Source organism: Podarcis raffonei, chromosome 15 (assembly GCF_027172205.1).
Source record: "Podarcis raffonei isolate rPodRaf1 chromosome 15, rPodRaf1.pri, whole genome shotgun sequence".
NCBI lineage: Eukaryota > Metazoa > Chordata > Lepidosauria > Squamata > Lacertidae > Podarcis > Podarcis raffonei.
The window spans coordinates 15844406-15866931 of NC_070616.1; the positions used below are offsets into that span (position 1 = coordinate 15844406).

General features: G+C 48.4%; 2 protein-coding genes across 10 annotated transcripts in view; one reads left to right on the top strand and one right to left on the bottom strand.

Moving 5' to 3' along the window:
- The window catches only part of LOC128402601 (maestro heat-like repeat-containing protein family member 2A), a 41755-nt gene extending 25828 nt beyond the window's left edge, over positions 1 to 15927 (top strand). For 5 of the 8 annotated variants that reach the window (XM_053366846.1, XM_053366854.1, XM_053366853.1 and 2 more), the window contains 14 exons: positions 505 to 620; positions 2635 to 2787; positions 4769 to 4923; positions 5865 to 5982; positions 6568 to 6755; positions 7508 to 7645; positions 9346 to 9460; positions 10309 to 10455; positions 10988 to 11170; positions 11445 to 11600; positions 12150 to 12290; positions 13538 to 13640; positions 13829 to 13890; positions 14911 to 15927. In XM_053366846.1, the coding sequence (XP_053222821.1) occupies positions 505 to 620; positions 2635 to 2787; positions 4769 to 4923; positions 5865 to 5982; positions 6568 to 6755; positions 7508 to 7645; positions 9346 to 9460; positions 10309 to 10455; positions 10988 to 11170; positions 11445 to 11600; positions 12150 to 12290; positions 13538 to 13640; positions 13829 to 13890; positions 14911 to 15183 (2048 nt within the window). In that variant the 3' untranslated portion in view covers positions 15184 to 15927. Of the gene's footprint in view, positions 1 to 504; positions 621 to 2634; positions 2788 to 4768; positions 4924 to 5864; positions 5983 to 6567; positions 6756 to 7507; positions 7646 to 9345; positions 9461 to 10308; positions 10456 to 10987; positions 11171 to 11444; positions 11601 to 12149; positions 12291 to 13537; positions 13641 to 13828; positions 13895 to 14910 lie in introns of all 8 variants that reach the window. The other 3 variants (XM_053366849.1, XM_053366852.1, XM_053366851.1) reach the window with 3 other exon arrangements.
- A 106-nt stretch (positions 15928 to 16033) lies between these two features.
- Positions 16034 to 22526, bottom strand: part of LOC128402600 (fibrous sheath-interacting protein 2-like) — a 37250-nt gene continuing 30757 nt past the window's right edge. For both annotated transcript variants that reach the window (XM_053366844.1, XM_053366845.1), the window contains 6 exons: positions 21173 to 21364; positions 19486 to 19607; positions 18759 to 18784; positions 18268 to 18323; positions 17535 to 17586; positions 16034 to 16318 (listed from right to left, as the gene is read on the bottom strand). In XM_053366844.1, the coding sequence (XP_053222819.1) occupies positions 16107 to 16318; positions 17535 to 17586; positions 18268 to 18323; positions 18759 to 18784; positions 19486 to 19607; positions 21173 to 21364 (660 nt within the window). In that variant the 3' untranslated portion in view covers positions 16034 to 16106. The remainder of the gene's footprint in view (positions 16319 to 17534; positions 17587 to 18267; positions 18324 to 18758; positions 18785 to 19485; positions 19608 to 21172; positions 21365 to 22526) is intronic.

A 22526-nucleotide genomic window follows, 5' to 3' on the forward strand; every position in this document is an offset into this window, starting at 1 on the left:
TTATTTAAACGATCAATTAATTAACATACCACCTTTATCTTCCAAGGATCCCAAGGTGGCATACATGGTTCTCCTCCTCCCCATTTCACCCTCACAGCAACCCTGTGAGGTAGGCTAGGCTAAGAGGTGGTAACTGGCCCCCAAGGTCACACCCAAGTGAGTTTCACGACTGAGCGAGGATGCTGCTATGCCCAGATCCCATTTGCGGGCTTCCCATTAGGCAATCTAGTTGATCACTGTGAGAACAGGATGCCAGATGGTACAGGAGGCATAGAATTATAGTGCTGGAAGGGGATCTCCAAAGATCATCAGCTTCCTGCAAGGCGGGAATCACAGCTCAAGAATCCCCTGACAGAGGACCACCCAACCTCTGCCTCAAAACCTCCAATGAAGGAGAGTCCGTCAGCTTCTGAGGGTGTCCATCCCATGGTGAAGTGGCTCTTGTCATCAGAGAGTTCTTTCTGATGTTGAGTCGGAATCTCCCTTCTTGGGTATCTCCTGCAGGCACCCAAAGGCCAAGGGGCCGCTTGGTGGCCTGGCAGCTCCACTGCATCCAACGCAAGCTCCGGAGCGAGAGCAGCCCCCGGGAGGTGCGCACGGCCTCTCTCCAGCTGGCGAAGGTATTGTAGGGTGGGGACCTCAGGAGGAAGGTGCTTGGGAGAAGGTATCAACCTGGAGAATAGCACCCCTAGGCAGGATTCATCCTCCTGGGGCTGCGGATCATGGGGCAAGGGACACGTGCCTTGGCCTTGGATGATGCCAGTGCCAGCCAAGGGTTGCCACCTTTTAGGCAAGGCAGAAGTTCAACAGGTGCAGCAAAGAGGTTCAGTAATGAGAAAAGTCCCCGCCTTTCCCATGTCTACCCGTTGTGGTGCCCTTAAAGCAGGCATGGGCAAACTTGGCCCTCCAGCTGTTTTGGGACTACAACTCCCATCATCCCTAGCTAACAGGACCAGTGGTCAGGGATGATGGTAATTGTAATCCCAAAACAGCTGGAGGGCCAAGTTTGGCCATGCCTGCCTTAAAGCAATGGGCAAAGCCAGATAGGTGGCAATCCTTTTGAAGAGCTGGATCGACCCACCAACATCCTGGGTGTTGATAAGCACTGGGTGCTGAGACTGGGGTCAGGAGTCCCAAATCCAAGCCCTAACCCTTAACCACAAGGCCTAGGAGAGGTCTCTTTACGTTCCTGCAAGCTTCAACCATCAGGCAAAATGTGCATACCAAAAAGGAAAATATCTGCACTAACAAGCTGACAGGTTATGTTTCTTTATTGGATTTATATCCCACCTTTTTCTCCAAGGAGTTCAAAGTGGCACCCCACTGCTCCCCACTGCTCATTTAATCCCCACAACAACCCTGTGAGGAAGGTTAGGCCGAGAGGCAGGGACTCGCCCCCCCCCCCAAGTCACACTAGGTTAACTTTGTGGCCAAATGGGAGATTTGAACCCTAGTCTTCCAGGTCTGACACGCTAACCACTACAGCACACTGGATATCCCTGAGGATGAAAAAAGAAAATCGCAAATTGCTGCAAACGTGGAGAAGTCCATTTAAGATTGGGGGGGGGATGAGAAACAGAGAGAAGGGCAATGGGCAGATTGATCCATCTCTCCCCATACTCTGGCCTCATCTTCTGCCAGGCAGCCATCCCAGTGAAACCCAGAGAAGGGCAGGTAGGCAGGCAAGACTCTGGCAGAGGGCTTTGGGGAGTTGTGGGGGGGGGAGATCCTTTTTTTAACCTTACTCTCACCTCCATGTAGGATCCCAAGAGATCCACTTGCAGGCACCCTGCTTGGTAAATATAGTAACAAAACTATTTCAACCCTGTCATATACCATACTTTTCGCTCTATAAGACACACTTTTTCCCTCCTAAAAAGTAAGGGGAAATGTGTGTGCGTCTTATGGAGCAAATGCAGGCTGCGCAGCTATCCCAGAAGCCAGAACAGCAAGAGGGATTGCTGCGCAGCACTCCCTCTCGCTGTTCTAGCTTCGCCACACGAAGCCTCTTCAGGGCAGGGGGAGCCTTCATCCCGCTGCCCTGAGGAGGCTTCACGTGGCTATCCCAGAAGCCAGAGCAGCGAGAGGGATCGCTGCGCAGTGCTCCCTCTTGCTGTTCTAGCTTCTGGCTTAGCCCCTCAGTCCCTTCCCCCACCTCCCGGAAAAGCCCCCAAGAGCCGCGTTCCCTTTAAAGAGCCATGCAGAGCGTGTGTGCGGCTCTTGGGGGCTTTTCCCCAAGGAGGGAGAAGGGCGGCCCATCAATGACAGGCTGCCCTTCTCCCTCCTTGGGGAAAAGCCTGCAAGCGCTGCACACACGCTCCACGCAGCTCGTGAAAGGGAGCCCTGAGCAGAGCCTGGGATGCATACAGGCTCTGCTCAGCGCTCCCTTTAAAGAATATTTTTTTTCTTGCATTCCCCCTCTAAAAACTAGGTGCGTCTTATGGTCAGGTGCGTCTTATGGCGTGAAAAATACAGTGCCTATCCCTGCCCCCCACCCCCCAAAATACCCCAGAACCTCCATGACCCTAAGTTAGTCACAGCACCTTCCCAAGGAAGGAGAGGGTGTGGAGTTGGCAACCAAAGGTGGGGCGCATCTGAGCACTTTCTCCCCACTACCTTCCTGCCCTGGTTCAGGTTGTCAGCCGCGCTCTGCCCCCGCAAGAGATCCTGGCCTTCCTGCACACCTTGCTGGAGCAGCTGAGAGCCGTGAGCCCCACCTGCGACCAGGCCGTCCTCCTGTGGTTTGAGGTGGTCGTGAAGGAGCAGAGGGCAGCCTTGAAGGACAAGGTAAGGGTCGGGTAAGGGAGGGTTTTGAGCAGCGGTTCCCAAAGTGGGAGGTAGCACCCCCCTGGGGGGCAGTGGGATTACCTAGGGAGGCACTAAGAGGCAAATGGGTGGCAGGGGGCTGCTAGATGTGTAAACAGCTATCAGGCTATCGCTGGGTCGTTCATCGATGTTGTTGAATTAATTCAACAAAACAGTTTGAAATGGATTTTGAATAAATGTGCAATTAATCAATACCATTTGGGATTTCTTTGTGTTATTATCTTCCACAGTGGGTGGTGCAAAATGATTTCTGTACGGTAGGATAGTGGGGTACTGGGGTACTGAGTTTATGGAATCAACCAAAAAGGTTTGGGAAACGCTGGGTTAGACCTAAAGAGCTTTCAGATTTTGTTGCATGAAAATGTATAAAATATCTGTAAATATATAAATAAATGTATAAAATATTAGAGAATCATTGTAAACACATAAAGACACTAACAGGACTGAGATAAGATTCACAACGTTTAATTAAGGAGCATCCTATTTGAGATAAAACTGGATAATATATTAAGTTTGATATAGGATGTTGAAATTTAAAATGCTGGGAAATAAATTTGACATAAGAAAGCCAGTTGAAGGAGGGAGGGAAGTCAAGCTCAGCAGAGCACAGGTTATAAGGTTGCTATATCAATATATTATATAATCGTTAAAAGCTGTAAAATAAAATAAAAAATTATACATGAAAAAGGTATAAAATAAAGCCTGTATTTGGTCCTCCACTTCCTAAATCCTACAATTGTAGAGTTGGAAGGGACCCCAAGGGTCCTCTAGTCCAACCCCCTGCAATGCAGGAATCACAGCTAAAGAATCCTGACAGATGGCCATCCAACCTCTGTTTTAAAAGTTCCAGTGAAGGAGAATCCACCACTTTCCAAGGGAGTCTGTATCACTTCATTATCATTTTTCTCCCTATGGCAGCTATTGAGGCCAGTTTGAGAGCTGGATTACCAAAGAGGTGAATGAGACCCCATTTTAGGAGAGGGCTCTTGTGATTAGTCCCAGCTTCTGGGCTTCCCAGAAGCCCAGTGAGAAAAGGATTCTGGGTCTAGCAGACCCTTCTGATGTTCTTGTGAGATTACCAGCCTCATATAACCAACATACCAAAGTCTAATTAACGCATGAAGGGGTTAATATCATAGAGAAAGCTGTCCTGCCAGGCTTATCTGTGTCCACTTACTTTACATTGGGAGGAAATCAGTAAACTAGCCTATTGTTGTACCTTCAGTCTACCTGAGAAGCTCAGCCTGTGAAGAGGTTTTGAGCTGGTTGCTCCAGCTCAAACTGCCTGGCTCTCAGCAGCCATTTTTGAGCTCCTATACCAATAATTTAGGAACTTCCACCGCTTTGGAAGTAAACAGTTTTACTGCCTGTGCAACCTGTCTGACTGATGTATGGAAAAGCACATGAACCTGACCTTTGGAGAGTTTGTAAATAAACCATTTTTAACTTACTAAACGTGTGATCTTTTCCTATTCTGGGGGAAGAGGGGACTATTTTGGAGCTCACTTGGAAATACGTATTTTTAAAGGTCTAACAGCCTATATTTCCATGCTTTGCTTTTGTGCTTTTGTGATTTTAGATCAGGCATAGGCAAACTCCAGCCCCCCGGATGTTTGGGACTACAATTCCCATCATCCTTAGCTAACAGGACCAGTGGTCAGGGATGATGGGAATTGTAGTCCCAAACATCTGGAGGGCCGGACTTTGCCTTTGCCTGTTTTAGATCTCTTCTGGGGTTCTCTCACCAAAGAGTACTTGCCGCAAACCTGGATTTGGCATCCAGGGAATCCTCCTTTCCATATATCTATTCCTCCTCACACCTGAACCAACATGTATTATGATGCTGGACATAAGAAGGCTTCTCTTATGCTCCTAGAAATGGCACCCCAAATATATGAGGGTTACAGAGCTTCTTCACCCCCCCCAACCTTGTCCTTTCTAGATCCCCGATCTGGTGGCTGTCATTTGCTCCTATGTGCAGCAATCAGAGGATGCAACTCAGCGCCATTGCCTGGCCCAGGCCGTCTGTGTGCTGACGGAGCGCCACTGCAGGGCGGTCTGTGCCACCCTCCTTCAGCAGGCCCTCCTCCCAGACAGGTGAGTGCAGGACTCCAAGGGTTCAGAAGCAGGCGTCGGGAGTGTGCTCTGCTCTTTGAACTGGAACCCAAGACCCCCATGCCACCCCCACCCAAGAAAAGCCCTCCTCCTAAAACAACAGGGGGCGATGGACTTCCAGTTAGAAGATGGCGCCTGAAGCAAGTCTCCTGTGAGCCTCAGCAGAGTGAGTAAAGGTAAAGGGACCCCTGACCATTAGGTCCAGTCGCGGATGACTCTGGGGTTGTGGCGCTCATCTCGCTTTACTGGCTGAGGGAGCCGGTGTACAGCTTCCGGGTCATGTGGCCAGCATGACTAAGCCGCTTCTGGCGAACCAGAGCAGCGCACGGAAACGCCGTTTACCTTCCCGCCAGAGTGGTACCTATTTATCTACTTGCACTTTGACGTGCTTTCGAACTGCTAGGTTGGCAGGAGCAGGGACTGAACAACGGGCGCTCACCCCGTCGCGGGGATTTGAACCGCCGACCTTCTGATCGGCAAGTCCTAGTCTCTGTGGTTTAACCCACAGCGCCACAGCTTTTAAAAAATAATAAGCGGAAAAGACACACTCCCGGAAAACAAGCTTATATCCCAGCCAGATAAGGACTCCGGGAGTCGCCGGATGGCACTTTAAATATCCTCCCTTCCTTTGAGGCTCTTCTAAAGCCCCTTTGAAATCCCACTGAAGCCATCCAAAACTCCTTGAGGTTACCTAAAACTATCTGAGGCTAATTACAACGCTCCGAGTTTCTTTCAAACAAAGCCCTCAAATATACGGATGGGACAAAGTACCCCAAATCTAGTCCGGGGATGGTACTCACAACAGGGGGGTGCCTCTACGCAGTATTTTGTGGGCATCTGTACTGGAAACCCAACCCTTGGCGCTGTTCCTGCAGAGCGGCACTCTTTCTCTGAGTCTGCTGACCATCTGTGCCATTCCCCAGGGCAAGGATGGAGCTTTTGGTGGCTGTAGCAACACACAAGGATAACAGCGAACCTGTCCTGAGGCATCTGCTCAACGTGGTGAGAGGCGAAGGAAGGGGCACCCCCAGCTACGTCATGGTGAGGCCTCTGCTAAGCATAATGGTTGAATGTGCATTGAAATGGAAATTCTAATGGGCCTGTATTGAATACAGGCAACTCTCCGTGGGGCTCGGGGGTTGGGCTCCGGGTCATGGCATGAAATTGCGTCAATCGTCAATCCATCCATTGACGTTGGAGAGAGACTGAGTTGAGAAAAACGACCAAGGGTACATATTGATATAGGAATGTATTAGATAAAATGTAAAGACATATACAATAATAAGAGTACATTCATTTGTGAAAAAGGAATATATAACGGGATAGACAGGAAGTCTAAAGTGTTGGTACATATATGATTTTGGAATAGTTTTTTGTCCTTGTTTCTTTTCTTTAGGTATATCAACTTTGTATATAAACTTTGTATACATGCTGAAAATTATATTATAATAAGCCTTGTGATGTAATATAATGTTTACCGAGTTAGCATAAGAACGTTAATAAATAAATAAAACTCAAAAAAAGGAGAAAAGAACGAAAGACATTGCGTGAAATCAGAAATAAAAAAATAAAGTTTTCTTTTAAAAGTTTTTGCATTAAATAAATAAATAAATACCCCTGTTCCAGGCTCTTGTGTCCCTCCGGGAGGGAGTCCTGGCTCCGGAGGGCTGCAGCAGCCAGCTCCCGCTGCTCTCAAAGCTGTGCCACGCTCTCTTGTGCCAACTCAGCAGCACGGACCTGAATACAGAGATACCCGACCCTTCTTCTCTGAAACGGATGACGTGCAGCAGGATGGTGCCGCTGGAGCCCCGCAGGTAGGGCCCGTCTTCCGTCAGTCCCGGGTGGCGTCTCCTTCCGCTGCCCTTCCCCACAAGTGCACTCTTTGTGGGGCTTCCTGTGTGTTTTCCCCAGAAGCTGCCATAAGTTAAGAATGCTGCAGCGCGATTGCTGACAGGAGCAGAGCCTTGTCGAAATGCAACACCTCTGCTCAGAGAGCTGCACTGGTTGCCAGTCTGCCACTGGGCCAAGTTCAAGGTGTTCCTAGAAGCATAGAAAGCCCTTAACCACTTGGGAGCAGTTTACCTGCAACATCGGCTTACCCCACTTCTGCCCACTCAAACGCTTCAGTCTGCAGAACTGGCACTGCGACGGGTGCCACATAATCCCGTTCTGTGTTTGTAAGAACTCCATCTTTTAGTGTGGCAGCACTTACACTTTGGAACTCCCTGCCTCTTGACACCAGGCAGGTGCCTTCTTCAGTGTAATCTTTTCAAACCACTCTTGTTCAGACAAGCCTAACTAGACGTTCAGAAAGTCAATGCAAGTTTTGTTCTCTTTTTAGTGCGTTTTAAGTTTTGAAAAGCCTTAGATTGTTCTTGTAAGTTCTTCTTAATGATAATTTTGTTGTGTTATCTTTTTTGCAAAATGCTTTGAGGTTTCTTTCTTTTTTTAAAAAAAATCAAGCGGCATGTAAATTTTATGAAATTAAATAAACAAATAGGGGGGGCAGGGGCTCTGCCTGGCTCCAAACTGACTGGGGAAAGGAGTCTTTGGTTTTGTCTCCCAGGCAGGCTGTGCTGGTGCTACAGGCTGTCCTCAGCAGAGCTCTCCCGGAATCGGCGGGGGAGATGGATGTCTCGGGAGACACCTGGAGCTTCCTGATGCAGCCGGGCAGTTACCTGAAGGGTGTCGCCCTCTTAGCCAGGTGATTCTTGTGCTCAGATCCTACCTGTGGGTTCCAATAGGCCTCTGGCCTATTTATTTTAGAAATTTTTTAGCATACAATATTATTTGCATTCTTCCATAACAAATTACATATCTTTATAGGGGTTCTTCTGACCCCCAGACTTCCCCTCACTCCTCTCCCCGGTTTCCAATATTTATCTCTTATCTTTTCTGCGACTAAATACTTTTATCCAATCTACAGTCTCCTTTTTCAATACTCCTTTATCAATACCCTGGGCATATAACATTCTTGCCACTGTTGTCGCATACATAAATAAGACCTTTTTCTCCTTCAGAATCTCTTCTCCTATTATACCTAATAGGTTTTTTAACAAAAGTTATTTTAAACATTTTTTTTTAGCTCATTGTACATCATTTCCCAGAAGGCTTTTGCTGACTTACAGGTCCACCACATATGATAAATTGTACCCTTGTTCTCTTTACATTTCCAGCATAAATTAGTCATTTTTAATACATTTTTACAAGTCTTGTAGGAGTTAAGTACCATTGGTAAATCATCTTCATATAGTTCTCTTTTAAGGAACAGCAAGCAGTAAATAGTAAATCCACTTTCCATAACTTTTCCCATGAATCAAACTGTATATTATGACCCACATCTTTTGCCCAATGTATCATTACTGATTTTACTTCTTCGTCTTTTGTCTCCCATTCCAGCAACATTTTATATACTTTTGACAGAACCTTTGCATTATTTTCCAACAGATCTTTCTGTAATCTTGATAATTCATTCCTAAATCCCACTCTTTTATCCATTTTAAAAATATAATTTAGTTGATGGCATTGGAGCCATCCAGTAAGTAAATGTCTTATATTCTCATATTTCTTCAATTTCAACTGATTTCCGTCCTCCACCAACAACTCTCTATATGTTATCCATTCTTTTTCCATATTTAATTTTTTCACTGAGAATCCTTCTAGTGGTGATATCCACCACAGGGTCTTATTTTTTAATAGATTCCTATACTTTTCCCATATAGAATATAATGATTTTCTAACAATAAGATTCATGAAACCCTTATGTACCTTCATTTTTCCATACCACAAATATGCATGCCACCCAAATCTGTTATCATAACCTTCCAGATCTAAGATATCTGGGTTCTTTAAACTCATCCATTTTTTAAGCCAACAGATACAGGACGCTTCATAATATAATTTTAAGTCTAGTAGGGCAAATCTACCTCTTTTGTTTGCCTCTGTTAACAATTTATATTTAATCCTATGTTTCTTTCCCTGCCAGACAAACTTAAATATATCTTTTTGCCATTGTTTGAAGTGTCCTGTTCCGTTAACTATCGGTATCAACTTGATTACAATATTTGGGGGGGCAGCTAAGCCCCTCCCATAATCAATCACATGACATGTCATTTATGCCGCTGGGCTTCGTTGAAAATGGCTTCTCCATGCAAACCAGGAAGTGACCTCTCCAGACAACAGAACAACTCTTCTTTTCTTATCACTGTGGTTGTGATCTCCTGGGTGACACGGACACCATTAGGCAGTTGAATGTTCATGCATACTCTGTCCATTTCCTGTCTCCCCTACAGTGTTCCACGCAGCCCCGGGAGCTGGCAACCCACGTTACGCCACTGGGCCATTGTCCTGATCCAGCAGGTTCTTCTATGTTCTCATCGTTCCTTTTCTCCCCCTGCCCCTCAGGTCCATGGCGTGGTCACAGAACCCACTCATCGATGACCTCCTGCGTCACCTCCTGCCCCATCTCAGTTCCTCCAGAACAGCCTACAGAGACCTCAGCCTGGTCTTCTGCATGGAGGTATTGTATTTACTGCTATTGTATAAGCATCTCCCTAAGGACTTTCCATGTTTCTTTCTTATTTTTTATATAAATTTGTATTAGTTTTTTAACATATCATTTTCAACAATAATTAAATATACTTTTACATCTTATACAGGTTTTTTTTACTTCCATCAATCACATCTGAAAATTTTCCAATCTATTCACTTAATTACATTTCTTACTTTCACTATTACATTTAAATCTCATAACTAATACAGTGGTACCTCGGGTTACATACGCTTCAGGTTACAGACTCTGCTAACCCAGAAATAGTACCTCGGGTTAAGAACTTTGCTTCAGGATGAGAACAGAAATCGTGCAGCAGCAGCACAGCGGCAGCAGGAGGCCCCATTAGCTAAAGTGGTGCTTCAGGTTAAGAACAGTTTCAGGTTAAGAACGGACCTCCAGAACGAATTAAGTACTTAACCCGAGGTACCACTGTATCTCTATTCTTTCTCTATTTTGCATATGTTTCATATGTTTCTCCTTACAAAACTTCTTGTCGCCCTACTAGCATAATTTGTTCATTACAGTTGCTCTTTAAATAGTTTGTATATTTCTTCCAATCTTCTGTGACTCTCTGGTCCCGCAGGTTTCGAATCCTTCCTGTCATTTTATCTAATTCTGCGTAGTCCATTAATTTCGTCTGCCATTCTTCTTTCATTGGAATTTCTTCTTGCTTCCATTTCTGGGCTAACAATACTCCTGCCGCTGTTGTTAAAACAATTTAACATCTTGTCTATTAGGACTTTCCACGTTTTCATGTTGTGGGTGTTGGGAAGTTTAGTGCAGGAGTTTACTGATGGTTCCTTTGCTTGGCTCAGATCCCAGGCCACTCTTTGCTTCACACGCCAGAGATGCTCGCCCTCCTTCTGCAAGAGATGCTGGCCAGGTCCCAGGATGGCAGCACCACCCTGCGAGCCCTGGCGCTCCGAGGCCTGGGGAACGTGGCAACAGAAGCGCCCCATGAGGTAGTTCAAGGGATTCCAAATGGGACCTCAGCAGGTGATGAAGGGCAGGGCTGTGTGTGTGTGTGTGTGTGTGTGTGTGAGAGAGAGAGAGAGAGAGAGAGAGAGAGAGAGAGAGAGAGAGAGAGATCCAAAACTTTAGCTGTGCAGCAGTTCAAAGCTGCTTATCATAGCTCAGGAAGCAACTGATGTCTTGCAAGGAACTCTAGATTTTTTAGGGTGGGTGGGAAATGAACCCTGGTCTCTCTCAGGTCCTAGTCCAACACTCTAACCGTTACACCACACTGCTGTGGGTGTGACCAGTGTGAATGAATTAAAGAGGAGGCAATGGAGAGGGGGAAAGGAAAAGAAGTGAGAAGTGAAGCTAGGTGGGGTGGGAGCTCTGCATATTGTCCTGAAGCCCCCTGGCAAACGGTTTGCTGCCAGCCACTAGAACAGGCCCCTCCAGCCAGTCCTGGGTGGTTTCCTGGGTGGGGGAGACTCTGTAGGCGTAGGGGCATCCCAGCCACTGAGGGCTGTGGGCTTTTCTCCATAGGTGAAGAAGCACCAGGAGTCTTTGCTGGCGACTCTGCTCCAAGCTGCGGGCAACGGCGCCAGCCCTGAAGTGGCCTGTGAGAGCCTGTGTGCCCTGGGCAAGCTGTGGGGATGTATCGGGAGACGGCACAGAGTTCGTGCTCTCCAGGCCGTAGCTGGCCTGGCCCGTGGCCACCTCTGGCATGTGAGTTGGCCCTTTCTTCCTGATCAAAGTCAAAGCAAAGGCTCTCCTAGCCCAGAATCCTGTTTCTGACCTTCTGGAAACCCAGGAAGGGGAGGGTCCATTTTCCTTGCCGAGTGCTTCCCAGCGACTGGTAATTCTGAGACTGTCCCTGGAAAATTGGGGCACTTGGAGAGTATGGGTGCTTCCCTGTGTCCCGCTCGGTCCTAGCAAGTAGTGACCTTTCCCCCTTTCATAAGATCTTCTCATACCCCACTCCCACCCCTTCCTGCTGTAGGTGGATGATTCCCTCCGTGAAGCAGCCTTTGAGCTCTTGGGCCAGCTGGCCAGGGCAACTCAGCCGGAGGAGGCCAAGTCCTTTGCCAAAGAGGTGGGGAGGTCTTTGACTGCCCTCCTGCTGCACTTCAGGGAACCCAGCCCCACTGTGGCCAAGGTACGGCATCATACCCACACCCCTCTCCTTGAGCCTCCTGCTCCCAGACACTCTACCTGTGCACCATGAAACCAGTCAGCTGTCAAGAGACCAGGGGTCAACATAACAGCATCAGTAGATCCCTGCTGCGTCAGACCAATGCCCCATCTAGTTCAGCATCCTGTTCTCACAGTGGCTGACCAGATGCAAGCAATTCTCCCCTTCTGTTGTTTCCAGAAACTGGTATTCAGAAGCATCGCTGCCTCTGAGAAATGACAAACTAGCTGCTATTGTTGTTTATGATGTTTTAAATTACATTACATTACTAAACATTAGGGAGAACTTCCAGACATTTAAGAGCCGTTCGGCAGTGGTTATTTAGCTGCAGTTCCTGCATTGCGGGATGTTGGGCTAGATGGCCTTTGGGGGTCCCTTCTATCTTTACAGTTCTATGAAATTGTAATTCTGCACCCAATCAGCTAGAATTACCAAGTCCTCCCCACCCCTCCTTCCCCAGTCTATGCCAGGTGGGGCCAGACAGAGTATGACCCTCCCCGTCTCTTCCACCAGGCCTGCTCCATTGCCTTCACGTCATGTGCCCCCTTCGTGGGCCTGCAAGATCTCACAGGGGACATGGAGGCTGGGCAGCTGCTGGCGGATGTCTCTGGTGCACGTCACATCCACTTGATGGGCAAAGTGTGCCGACAGCTGGTGAGTGAGCCTATAAGCTGGGACCAGGCACCACCTCTTGCCACCATTGCTAGGAAACGCTTCTTTCAGCTGCCTCCTGGCAACCAGGAATGCCTTTCTCTCTGGGGCCTTCCTCTCATGCTGGTCTTCCTCTCCTGCTCTTCTCTCTGTTCACCCTAAACCATGAGAACCAGAAACTTAGAGCACCTTTGGGATGCTGTCCCCAGGGAGACCCAACTGGCATCCTTGACCCTAATATTTAGGTGCCAGGTGAAAACATTTTTTCATTTATTTAATCTTGTTGCCTTCCTACAAGCGTTAGAGCAGGCACCCCCAAACTCGGCCCTTTAGATGTTTTGGGACTACAATTCCCATCATCCCTGACCACTGGTCCTGTTAGCTAGGGATGATGGGAGTTGTAGTCCCAAAACATCTGGAGGGCCGAGTTTGGGGGTGCCTGTGTTAGAGCAAAGGCAGAGTGAAACTAGAACCCTTTCCAGAGAGAGAGAGAGAGAGAGAGAGAGAGAGAGAGAGAAGAGAGAGAGAGAGAGAGAGAGAGAGAGAGAGAGAGAGAGAGAGAGAGAGAGAGAGAGAAAGAAAGAAAGAAAGAAAGAGAGAAAGAAAGAAAGAAAGAAAGAAAGAGATAGGGAGGTCAAACTGTTTTAACTGGAAGGAAAGTGCCACTAGCCCCTGTTCTTTTCTACCTTAGGTGCCTCCAAACTTGCTGCTTCTTTTGCTCCAAGAGAATTAAGGGAGCATCTAGGCCATCTCTGTTTTGGGGTAGGATTCAGTCACATCCCAGCAAATTAATGCTTCCGCCATCACAGCCAATTTGCAGCCCTGTCACACTTCTACAACAGTTCAGACTTTTTTGTGATAAGGAGAGTTATGGGGAAATGCACCTGCAGAAGTCTAACCTTCCAAGAAACAAATGGGGGCAGATATTCCTGATTGCTGCATTGCAAGGGTCTGTTAGCCGTGATTCCTTCACTGCAGGGGGTTGGACCCTTAACCCTTGGGGTCCCTGCCAATTCTACAATTCTATGATTCCATGACCTTGGAAAGTGGTGGACTTTCCCTCATTGGAGGTTTCCAAACAAGAGTTTGGATGGCCCATCTGCTAAGGATTCTTTAGCTTTGATTCCTGCATTGCAGGGGGTTGGACTAGATGGCCCTTAGGATACCTTCCAACTCTACAGTTCTGTTATTCTTTGACAATGGACCTGCTGGGCGGTGACCTGATGTGGCCTCCCCCCGATTTCTCCTAGGCTAAGATGAATCCAGTGCTCTTGGGGGCCATCCTGGCTGATGTGCCCCAGTACCTGTGCTGTACCTGGGAAGGAGTTCAGATCGCAGCCTGCAAGCTGGCCGGTGTGTGTCTGCACGTGAGGAAGGAGGAGACCAATGGCCCCCTCTCTCTTTGCAGGAGAGGCTAGAGGCAGTGGGGGCGGGGTGGGTTATCCTTCCCCCACCCCTAGCACCAGGGATGGGAGGAGGAGGTCCATGAGTGGCAACCCTGCCCCGGATTGAGACCCAGACATCCCCTTTATTCCTGCAAGGAATCCTTGTGAAGACAGCGGACGCTCAGCGCCTCCGACAGCTGGATCTGGACCGGCTCCTGGTGGGTGAGTGTTGCCACCAGATGTATCCTATGGGTGGGAATGGCAAATTGAAGCCTATCTCTTGATGCAACTCTGGAACATCCAGCCTTCAACATACGGAGTGAAAAATGACTGGGAGAGTTTGGGGATGCTGAGGCTGTGATACGCGAGGAACCTAGCATCCTTTCGCAAAGTGCCTCAGGGGTGAGGTCTTGGCTCTAAGGGGACCCCTGTTTTCTAGCAACAATTGCCAGCACCAAAGCTAGGAGAAGTGGAGATTTTCTCTCACTTTTTTTGCAAGCTGCAGAGTATGGAAGGAGAGAAAGCCAATGATGGATGCTAGCCACAATGGCGGCATAACTGTGATGTCGTCTCTGGAGGGAACCAGCTCCTGGGAATCACAAGAGGGCTTGTGGGCTTCCCTTTGGGGCATCTGGCTGGCTGCCCAGACTCTTTGGCTTGATCCAGCAGTCAGGTTCTCCTTATATTCTCATGGAACCTCTATATCAAGAGAGACCCTATCTAGGTTCCTTGGTTCTTAGGGACATTTGGCCCCTGTGAGAAGAGGATGTTGGTCTAGATGGGCCCTTTGCCTCATTCAGCAGGATCTTCTTGTGTTCCTATGGAACTCCCTCCCACTGGAGCCAGGGATGGCCACCATCTTGAACAGCTTGAAAAGGGGCTAGACAGATTCATGGAGGAAGAGAGGGCTATCAAGCTACGCTCTGCCTCCACAGTCAGAAGCAGCAATGCTTCCAAATGTTGGTTCCTGGAAACCACAGGAGGGGAGTGTGCTGCTCTTGTCCCAGGGTCCTGAGTGCAGGTTTCGCACAGGCTGCTGTGAAGACAAGATCCTGTGACACCATTGGAGGTCCTTCAGGCCTTAAATGGAACAGAGCGGGGCAGTGGCATTAGTGAAACTGGACTGTGAATGAGGTGTCTGTCAGGGGGTCAAAAGCAGGCCCTGAAGATCCCCTCCCCACCCCAGGAGGGAGACTGTGGCCCTACCCCACTGCCCTGCCTCTTCTGTCTCCCCACAGCCCTCCGCCCTCTCTGCCGTGACCCCAACGCTGCTGTTGAGATTGCTGCCTCAGAAGCCCTCCATGCCACCCAGCAGAAATGCCAGCAGAGCCAGGCTAGCTCAGCCCGGAGCCGCAGAAGAAGGCCTCTGCTGCCCAGCTGGTTGTTTGGCCGGCAACGTAAAGGTCCCAGGCCTGAGAGCCGGGGGGCTGGGCCTACCTGAGGGGGAAGCCTTGGAAAGCAGAAATATATATCTATCTCCCCTTTTACGACTGGTGTCTCCTTCAGGCTGAGGGTAAAGTGGCAACCTCTTGCTGGCTTAATCCTCCTATCTAGAGACTTAGCACGGCAGAGAGCGTTATGGGGGCCCCATGGGGAACACTGAAGTGGGAATCCCACAAGGAGGTCTCAGCTCAGGAAGAGAACAGAACATGCCAAAAGGAGGGCTACCCTTCCACCAGAACCTCCTATCCCTGTTGACTTCAGCTTCACTGGCCCCAATTTGCCACAAGCACAGAATTGGGGAGCTCAGGAAGGTGCACCCTCTGGGATTCCAAGGACAAGCTGGGGAATGGGGTGAATGGCCCAGGAAAACCTGGATTGGGGCCAGGAATCGGAGGGCTGCCAGCTGTTCAGATCCACCTTTGTCTCCTACTTTCCCTGTGAGATCCCCCCCCCTTGTTCAGCATTTTCTCTGGCACACACCCCACTTTGGCCTGGCTGGCCCCAAACAGATGGATAAGTGTCGGCCTTGTCCACAGAATTCATAGAATCCTAGATCCATAGGGTTGGAAGGGGTCTGGGGGGGTCATCTAATCCAGCCCCCTACAATGTAGGAATTGCAGCTTGCCTGGCACCTGCTAGTGGCTTGTCGTCCTATTTTTATTATTCTCCTCCTCCATGTGGGACAACTTTCCTTCCCAGAGGTTGTGCCAGCTTCAAAACAGGTGAGGGAGCTCTGGCTGTGGGTCAGATGCAACAGACAGGGGTTCCCCTATCTGCAGCCCACCAACTTCTCCCCTGGCCCCCATTTTCTCTGCATGTAGCACAGAAGCCAGACGAGCTCCCCCTCCCTTCAAGAAGGGGTCGGGCGGCTCCATTTCCCTGCTATGCCCCCTGCAAGTAAAGTCAGGGGCTACTCCGTTTCTGAAGAAAATATTTATTCTCTCAGCTGTATAAAGGTGGAGGAGGAGGAGGAGTAGGAGGAGTTTGGTCATCAGGCCTGGTCGCCAGGGACTTTCTCTTGGGATGTACTGGGTTCGGTCATGGCCTGGTCGCTGGGGACTTTCTCTTGGGACGTACTGGGGTGGGTCAGGCTGCTGGCGGACGTTCGGGAGAAAACTCTGGACAAGGCGTTGGAGACTTTCTCGAAGACGGAGGGCTTCTGCTGGAGTGGCGGTTGCTGCTCAGTGGCAGTTCCCTCTTGATCTGAAAAGCCAAAACAGAGGTTGGTCATGGAGTCATGGAGTCAACCTGCCACTCACAGCCCCTGTGAGTGCATCAAGTGGGAGCAAGGGTGTATTCCAACTCCCATAATCCACAGCTGTCAGTCACACTGGCCCCATGAGCTAATGGGATTTGGAGTCCAGCAATATCCCGTTAGATGAAGAGCAATGCAGGCAACAAATTCCGGGCAGCCGAGACCCTCAATTGTCTTGCATCAGACAAGCATTTGGCTGCTTGAGTGTCTGGGTTTTGTTTCATTTTTACACCGCCAAAATTTACGTAAATTTTGACCTATTCTTGTTTCCTCCGCCCCCTCAATTGTTCAGGTTTTTAATGTTTGTTTTTTAAATCTAAAATGATGTAAGCTGTCTTGGATTGATTAAAATAGGAAGGCATGGGGTGTGTCTATCAATGTTTTAAATAAACTTAATCTCCTATATATTTTGGAAACTTGTTTGCTTATCTGCTATGCATTTGCACACCTTTTAAGACAGTGGTTCCCAAACTCTTTTGGCCACCACCCCCTGCATAAACATATCCCTGATTCCCCCTACCCTATACAAAGCATTATTCAGAATAGTGGTTTGCATGACGCACTAGAGAAGCTAATAACAAAATAATTCAAAACAGTAACAATTAATCACACCTTTATTCTAAATCCAAAAACGGGTTTAGTTTTATTAATTCAACAAAAAACTGATGAATTTGATGTAGTGATAGCAGCTTCTCAAAGACTAATAATCATTTGCGCCACCTGCCACCCCCTTGGCTTTTAGGGCCCCCAGAGGATGGTACACACACACCCAGATGGTGATATTGCCCACTTTGGAAACTACTTTGGTTTCTGAGATTAAGGAGCCATTTGTGGGGGGGGGGGGGGTCTTGGTTGCCATTTTGACTCAAGATGGTGGATGGAACCTTCAAAAAAACACAGCAATTTAAACCACCGGTTTCAAAACTCCACTGATTTTGGGGTTGTTGTTTTCAAATTCCTGAGCAAGGCTAGGTATGTGGGTGGGACTACTGAACATAAACCCACTTTGTGGTTCCCTGATGTGGACATGTCCATGTCATGCTGGAAGCCTCCCTGTTCCACATCCATAAGGAGGGAGGTGGCCTGGCGTGGCCTGCCCCCCAACCACTGTTCAAGGGACAAAAGTGACGTCCACACCCCGAAACTGGCAGCAAGAAAACTTACGTGCTTCGTACTCTATGACATACTCTGGAACGTCCTGGTAAACAGACATGATCTGTGAAAGGAGGAAGAGGTCAGGAGGGAATAGGAGAGAGGGGCACATAAAATGTCCTTGTCCTAAGTCAGGATAATCAAGTCCATTGCAGGATGAGAGAAAGAGAGCTTATCCACACTTATCTTTTGCTCTGCTCTTTCCAGGCACAGCTCTGTGTCTAAGCATGGTTTTTTGTTTCTTGCCTTGGAGTTTTCACTGCAAAAACCCACTCTTTAGCACTCAATCAGGGCAAACATCAATTCAGATTTTAAGCAGGTTGCCGTTTACTCCTATTGAGCTTTAAAGAGCAAGTTTTCACAGGGGAAAGCACCAGAGCAGCGTTTCCCAAACTTGGGTCTCCCAAGTTTTTGCACTACAACTCCCATTATCCCTAGCTAGCAGGACCAATGGTCAGGAATGGTGGGAATCGTAGTCCAAAAACAGCTGGAAACCCAAGTTTGGGAAACACTGCTTCAGAGCAGGGGGGTGAAGCACTCTGACACAGAGCTTCTAAGTTCAGACCGTACCTGAAAAGAGTGTGGATAAGCCCAGAGAGACCCTTTTCCTGCCCAGTCCTAAGTTCTTAAGGGCTTTATATATGTGTCCCTGTAGCAAATTGTCAACCAGTACAGATCTCTGAGCCTGAGTGATCTCTGTGGACAGGGTCTCATTCCTCTCCACAAACATGCTATGGCAATTTACCTCGAAGGGTCCTGAGACTGCTTCGGTGTCCCGGGAGAGGTGCATCTCGACTGCAGCTGGAAGAAAACAGGTGAGAAATGGCTGTGTTACAATGCAAGCCAAGGGTGTGGGTGTGCTGCAAGCGACCTCAACAGGTTGAGGTGGCTCTGGCCCCATAGACAGGCGCTCCCTGCCAGCCCATGTCCTCCCCCCATGAAAACTGTACCCACAACTCACTGGGTCCTGATTCCCTTTGGGGGCATCCTTCTCGCAGTTGTGTGCCTGGAGGAGGCCTGTGGGCCAGGTCTAGAGGCCTGAGACCCCCTTTGGCACCCCAGCCCCCATGTGGGGCTCTGCACAGGGCAGCTTCTAAGGAGCAGCCATTCTAGAACCATAGAATGGTAATGTTGGAAGGGAGCCCAAGGATCATCTAGTCCAACTCCCTGCAACGCAGGATTTAAACACAGAAGTGCAATTGTATCAAACCCCAAAGCGACAGAATGAATAGTCACCTTTATCCAGAATCTTCTCTCTATCACTGAAACAGATACAGAAAGGGCTTGGTTAAAATGCTGCGCTTGTAATGTGTCCTCTCCCCATTTGCACAGTGGCCTGGAGTTTGCCCCTCTGCCAAAGCCTGTTTGGATCGTGGCCTCAATAGGTGCAAAGCCCAAGCATGAGGCAGGCATCCGGGTGGTGGTTCCCGCAAGCGGGATCTTACCATGGCACACATAGAAACCACTGGGCAAGTGGGTGGCCTGTGACCTTCACCATTTGCTTGTATGGATTTTGGACTGGATGCGGGGGCTGGATTGAATCGTAGAGTTGGAAGGGACCCCCGAGGGTCATCCAGTCCAGCCCCCTTAAGTGCAGGAATCTCAACATGTGGTGCCCCATCCAATTTGAAACCATCCCGGACCCTGCTTAGCTTTGCAAATGCTCTAGTGGTTTTGTTGCTGTGCCACGCTAAAAGACCAGCTTGCCAAGTGGTTACAAAGCCACCGCTTTGTCGAGGGAGGCCTGCTTCCACACTCTGCTGCCGACAGCAGTCTCCCCACCTTCAATTCCCAGCAGCTGGCATTGAGAGCTTCACTGCCCCCAACAGTGCAAGTGAAAAAAACCAACCAACCCTGAAGTTCAATGGGGAACCATTGCCTGTGTGTGAAGAAACACATGCAAGTCCTGAAAAGTGCCCCTGCTCTCCAAAGCCCAGCCCACCAACAAATGTTGCCCTCAAACCTGTCGGAGGTCGATGAAGGCCCCACGCTGGTTGTGCGGGGGGTGCTGCTGGAAAAGGTGACAGGGCTGCTCTCCTCTGTTTCGGTGATGGGCGGGCTCGGCATATTGGTGGTTTGGGCATCCTGCGGAAAGGAAAAGGTAAGGACTTCATTTTAAGCTCTCAAAGTCAACACATAATTCAGGAAAGTGGGGGGTGAGGCATGCATGGAGGACAAATCCCCTTCCTCATTTTATGCATCTTGTTTTGCAGTTGGTTTGTTTTTTAGCTATAAGCCACTCCCTCAAAAGCCATGTGCCCAGTAATCATTTTCACTGCTATTTTTATTATGAAAACCTATTTTTTATTTTGGAAAGTTGTCTTTCTGTTCACATTTGGACAGCTCTTAAGTGATCGCAACCAAATTTTGCACTATGGTTCCTGAGATCAATCGGACACCATTTAAGGATGACAGACCTTTTAAATGATGCTGTCTTTTAGCCACTGGTTTCAGAAGAGCACTGATTTATGGGATTATCTTGGAATTATTGGGAAATAGAGGTATGAGGCTGCTAGTATTGAAATCAAGATTGGACCCAGACATTCTACAGGTCTTAGAATAATAGAATTGCAGTTCACCACAAAGGTCATCTGTCTCAACTGCGGGAGTCGAACCCACAACCTTGAGATTACGTGGCTCATGCTCTACAGTCTGAGCTATCCCAGCATCGTCCACTCCCTATGTTTCAATTTGCATTTGGAGCAGTGGACAAGAAGTGTAGGGCAGGATACCATCTCTAAATTTTGTTGCTCCGACAATTCATAAATAAAATCCACCTTTCAGTATATTCATTTTTATGAATCTCTCTTCCGGGATATTCTTGCACGATAGGTCAATTTAAATAGCAAGGCTGCTGTTTAAAAATACAGTGGTACCTCGGGTTACATACGCTTCAGGTTACATATGCTTCAGGTTACAGACTCCGCTAACCCAGAAATAGTGCTTCAGGTTAAGAACTTTGCTTCAGGATAAGAACAGAAATCGTGCAGCTCTGCAAACAGCTGAATGGACAAATAGCCCATATCCAGAACTGAGCAACTTTTCCCAGGTGAAACCACCTGAGTTTTCAAGTCCTGAAGGGTCAGACCTCTAACTAAACCTCTAATTACACCCATTATTAAATACAGTGGTACCTCGGGTTAAGAACTTAATTTGTTCCGGAGGTCCGTTCTTAACCTGAAACTGTTCTTAACCTGAGACACCACTTTAGCTAATGGGGCCTCCCACTGCCGCCGCACCACTGCTGCACGATTTCTGTTCTCATCCTGAAGCAAAGTTCTTAACCCGAGGTTCTATTTCTGGGTTAGCGGAGTCTGTAACCTGAAGCGTATGTAACCTGAAGCGTCTGTAACCCGAGGTACCACTATATTATTTCACATTAATGAAAAGATTTCCCAGTTCCTGTATTCCAAATGGATGCCTACGGTACAACGGATCTTTCTTTTTAAAATGTCCGCCGTGTTTCACTTTAACGGCTTATCTGACCTGATTTCTCTATCACCCTCCTGCTGGGGGGCTTGGGGTGGGCCACAAACTGGGTAATGAAAGGATAAAGGGGTCCCCCCTCTTTCCTAGGGGACCCTCCTGCTCCCGGGGAACACACCCGTCTCTCTCTAGAGGTGAGGGGCCATATTCCCTCACGGACTCACCATCTGCACCTGGCTGGTCGTGGACTGGGCTGTGACCTCAATCTGTGGGATAGGGGGGCCTTCCTTCTTCTCTTTGGCCTCACCGCTGCTGCTGGACAGGGTCAAAGGGGGGCAGCATTTGCTCAGGGACAAACTCTTCTTCCGGCTCGCACTGCTGGGGGTCTTCGTCAGGAGAGGATCGCTTGGGATGCGCTAGTTGAGGGCGAGAGGGGGGGAGGGGAACCTCAGAACAGTTGGAAGTTTGGTTGCATCGCAGCTTGCTGATAGGGCTAGACAGGATTGCCATACAGTTTGTACTACCTTGGATTCCGAACGCCTTGCGAGTCAAACGTTTTGGCTCCCGAACGCTGCAAACCCGGAAGCGATTGTTCGGGTTTGCAAACGTTCTCTGGAACCCAAACGTCTGACAGTTTGGCTGTAGGAGCTTTCGAACTTTGGTTTCCGAATGTTTTGGAAGCCGAACGGACTTCTGGAATGGATTCCGTTCAGCTTCCAAGGTATGACTGTATTTCAAAAAGTGAATTGGGGGTGGGAGTGAAGTTGCTGAGCTAAACAAAATCTAGACTTCCAACATGGGTTTCAGCGATTTCCTCCCAGACACTGCCGTATTCCGGCTATATCCATGAAAATCCAGACGTATGGCAGCCCTAGGCTAGACCATATGAGGTTAGAACACATCACAGCAAGGGACCCCCAGAGTCCCTTTGACCTCTCTGCCAACTTCACTATCTCCTTAAAGCTTAGACTCTTAGGTTGCATCCTGAGGGGAGAGAGACTGTGCTGACCATCAGGCAATAATAATAATAATTTATATTTATAACCCGCCCTCCCCAGCCAGAGCCAGGCTCAGGGCGGCTAACACCAGTAAAATCACAATAAAAACATAATGGGAGGGGGGGAGAACCAATTTAAAATACAGGTTAAAATGCAATTTAAAATGGCTTTTCCCACCTGACTTGCCCCACCCTCCAGCCCTTGGAGCCTTCAAAGCTCTTTCCAGAGGGAATTGCTGCCACAGTCATTATGCGTGTGTGTCTTCTGATGAACTGAGGGGAATCCAACTATGAGTCCTGAGAGTCGGGAGGGCGTTTTTGTGGATTCAACAGTGCTTAAGTTGTTATTTTTTGGTTGTTTGTTAATGTTGCACACCCTTCAACGTTTCTCCAATGAAAATAAGGATATCCTATTCCGTTGTTTTATTTATACCCCGCCCATCCAACTGGGTGTTCCAACCACCCTGGGTGGCTTCCAACATATATAAAAACATAATAAAACATGAAACATTTTTTAAAAACCTTCCCTATACAAGGCTGCCTTCAGATGTCATCTAAAGATCGTATAGTTACTTATATCC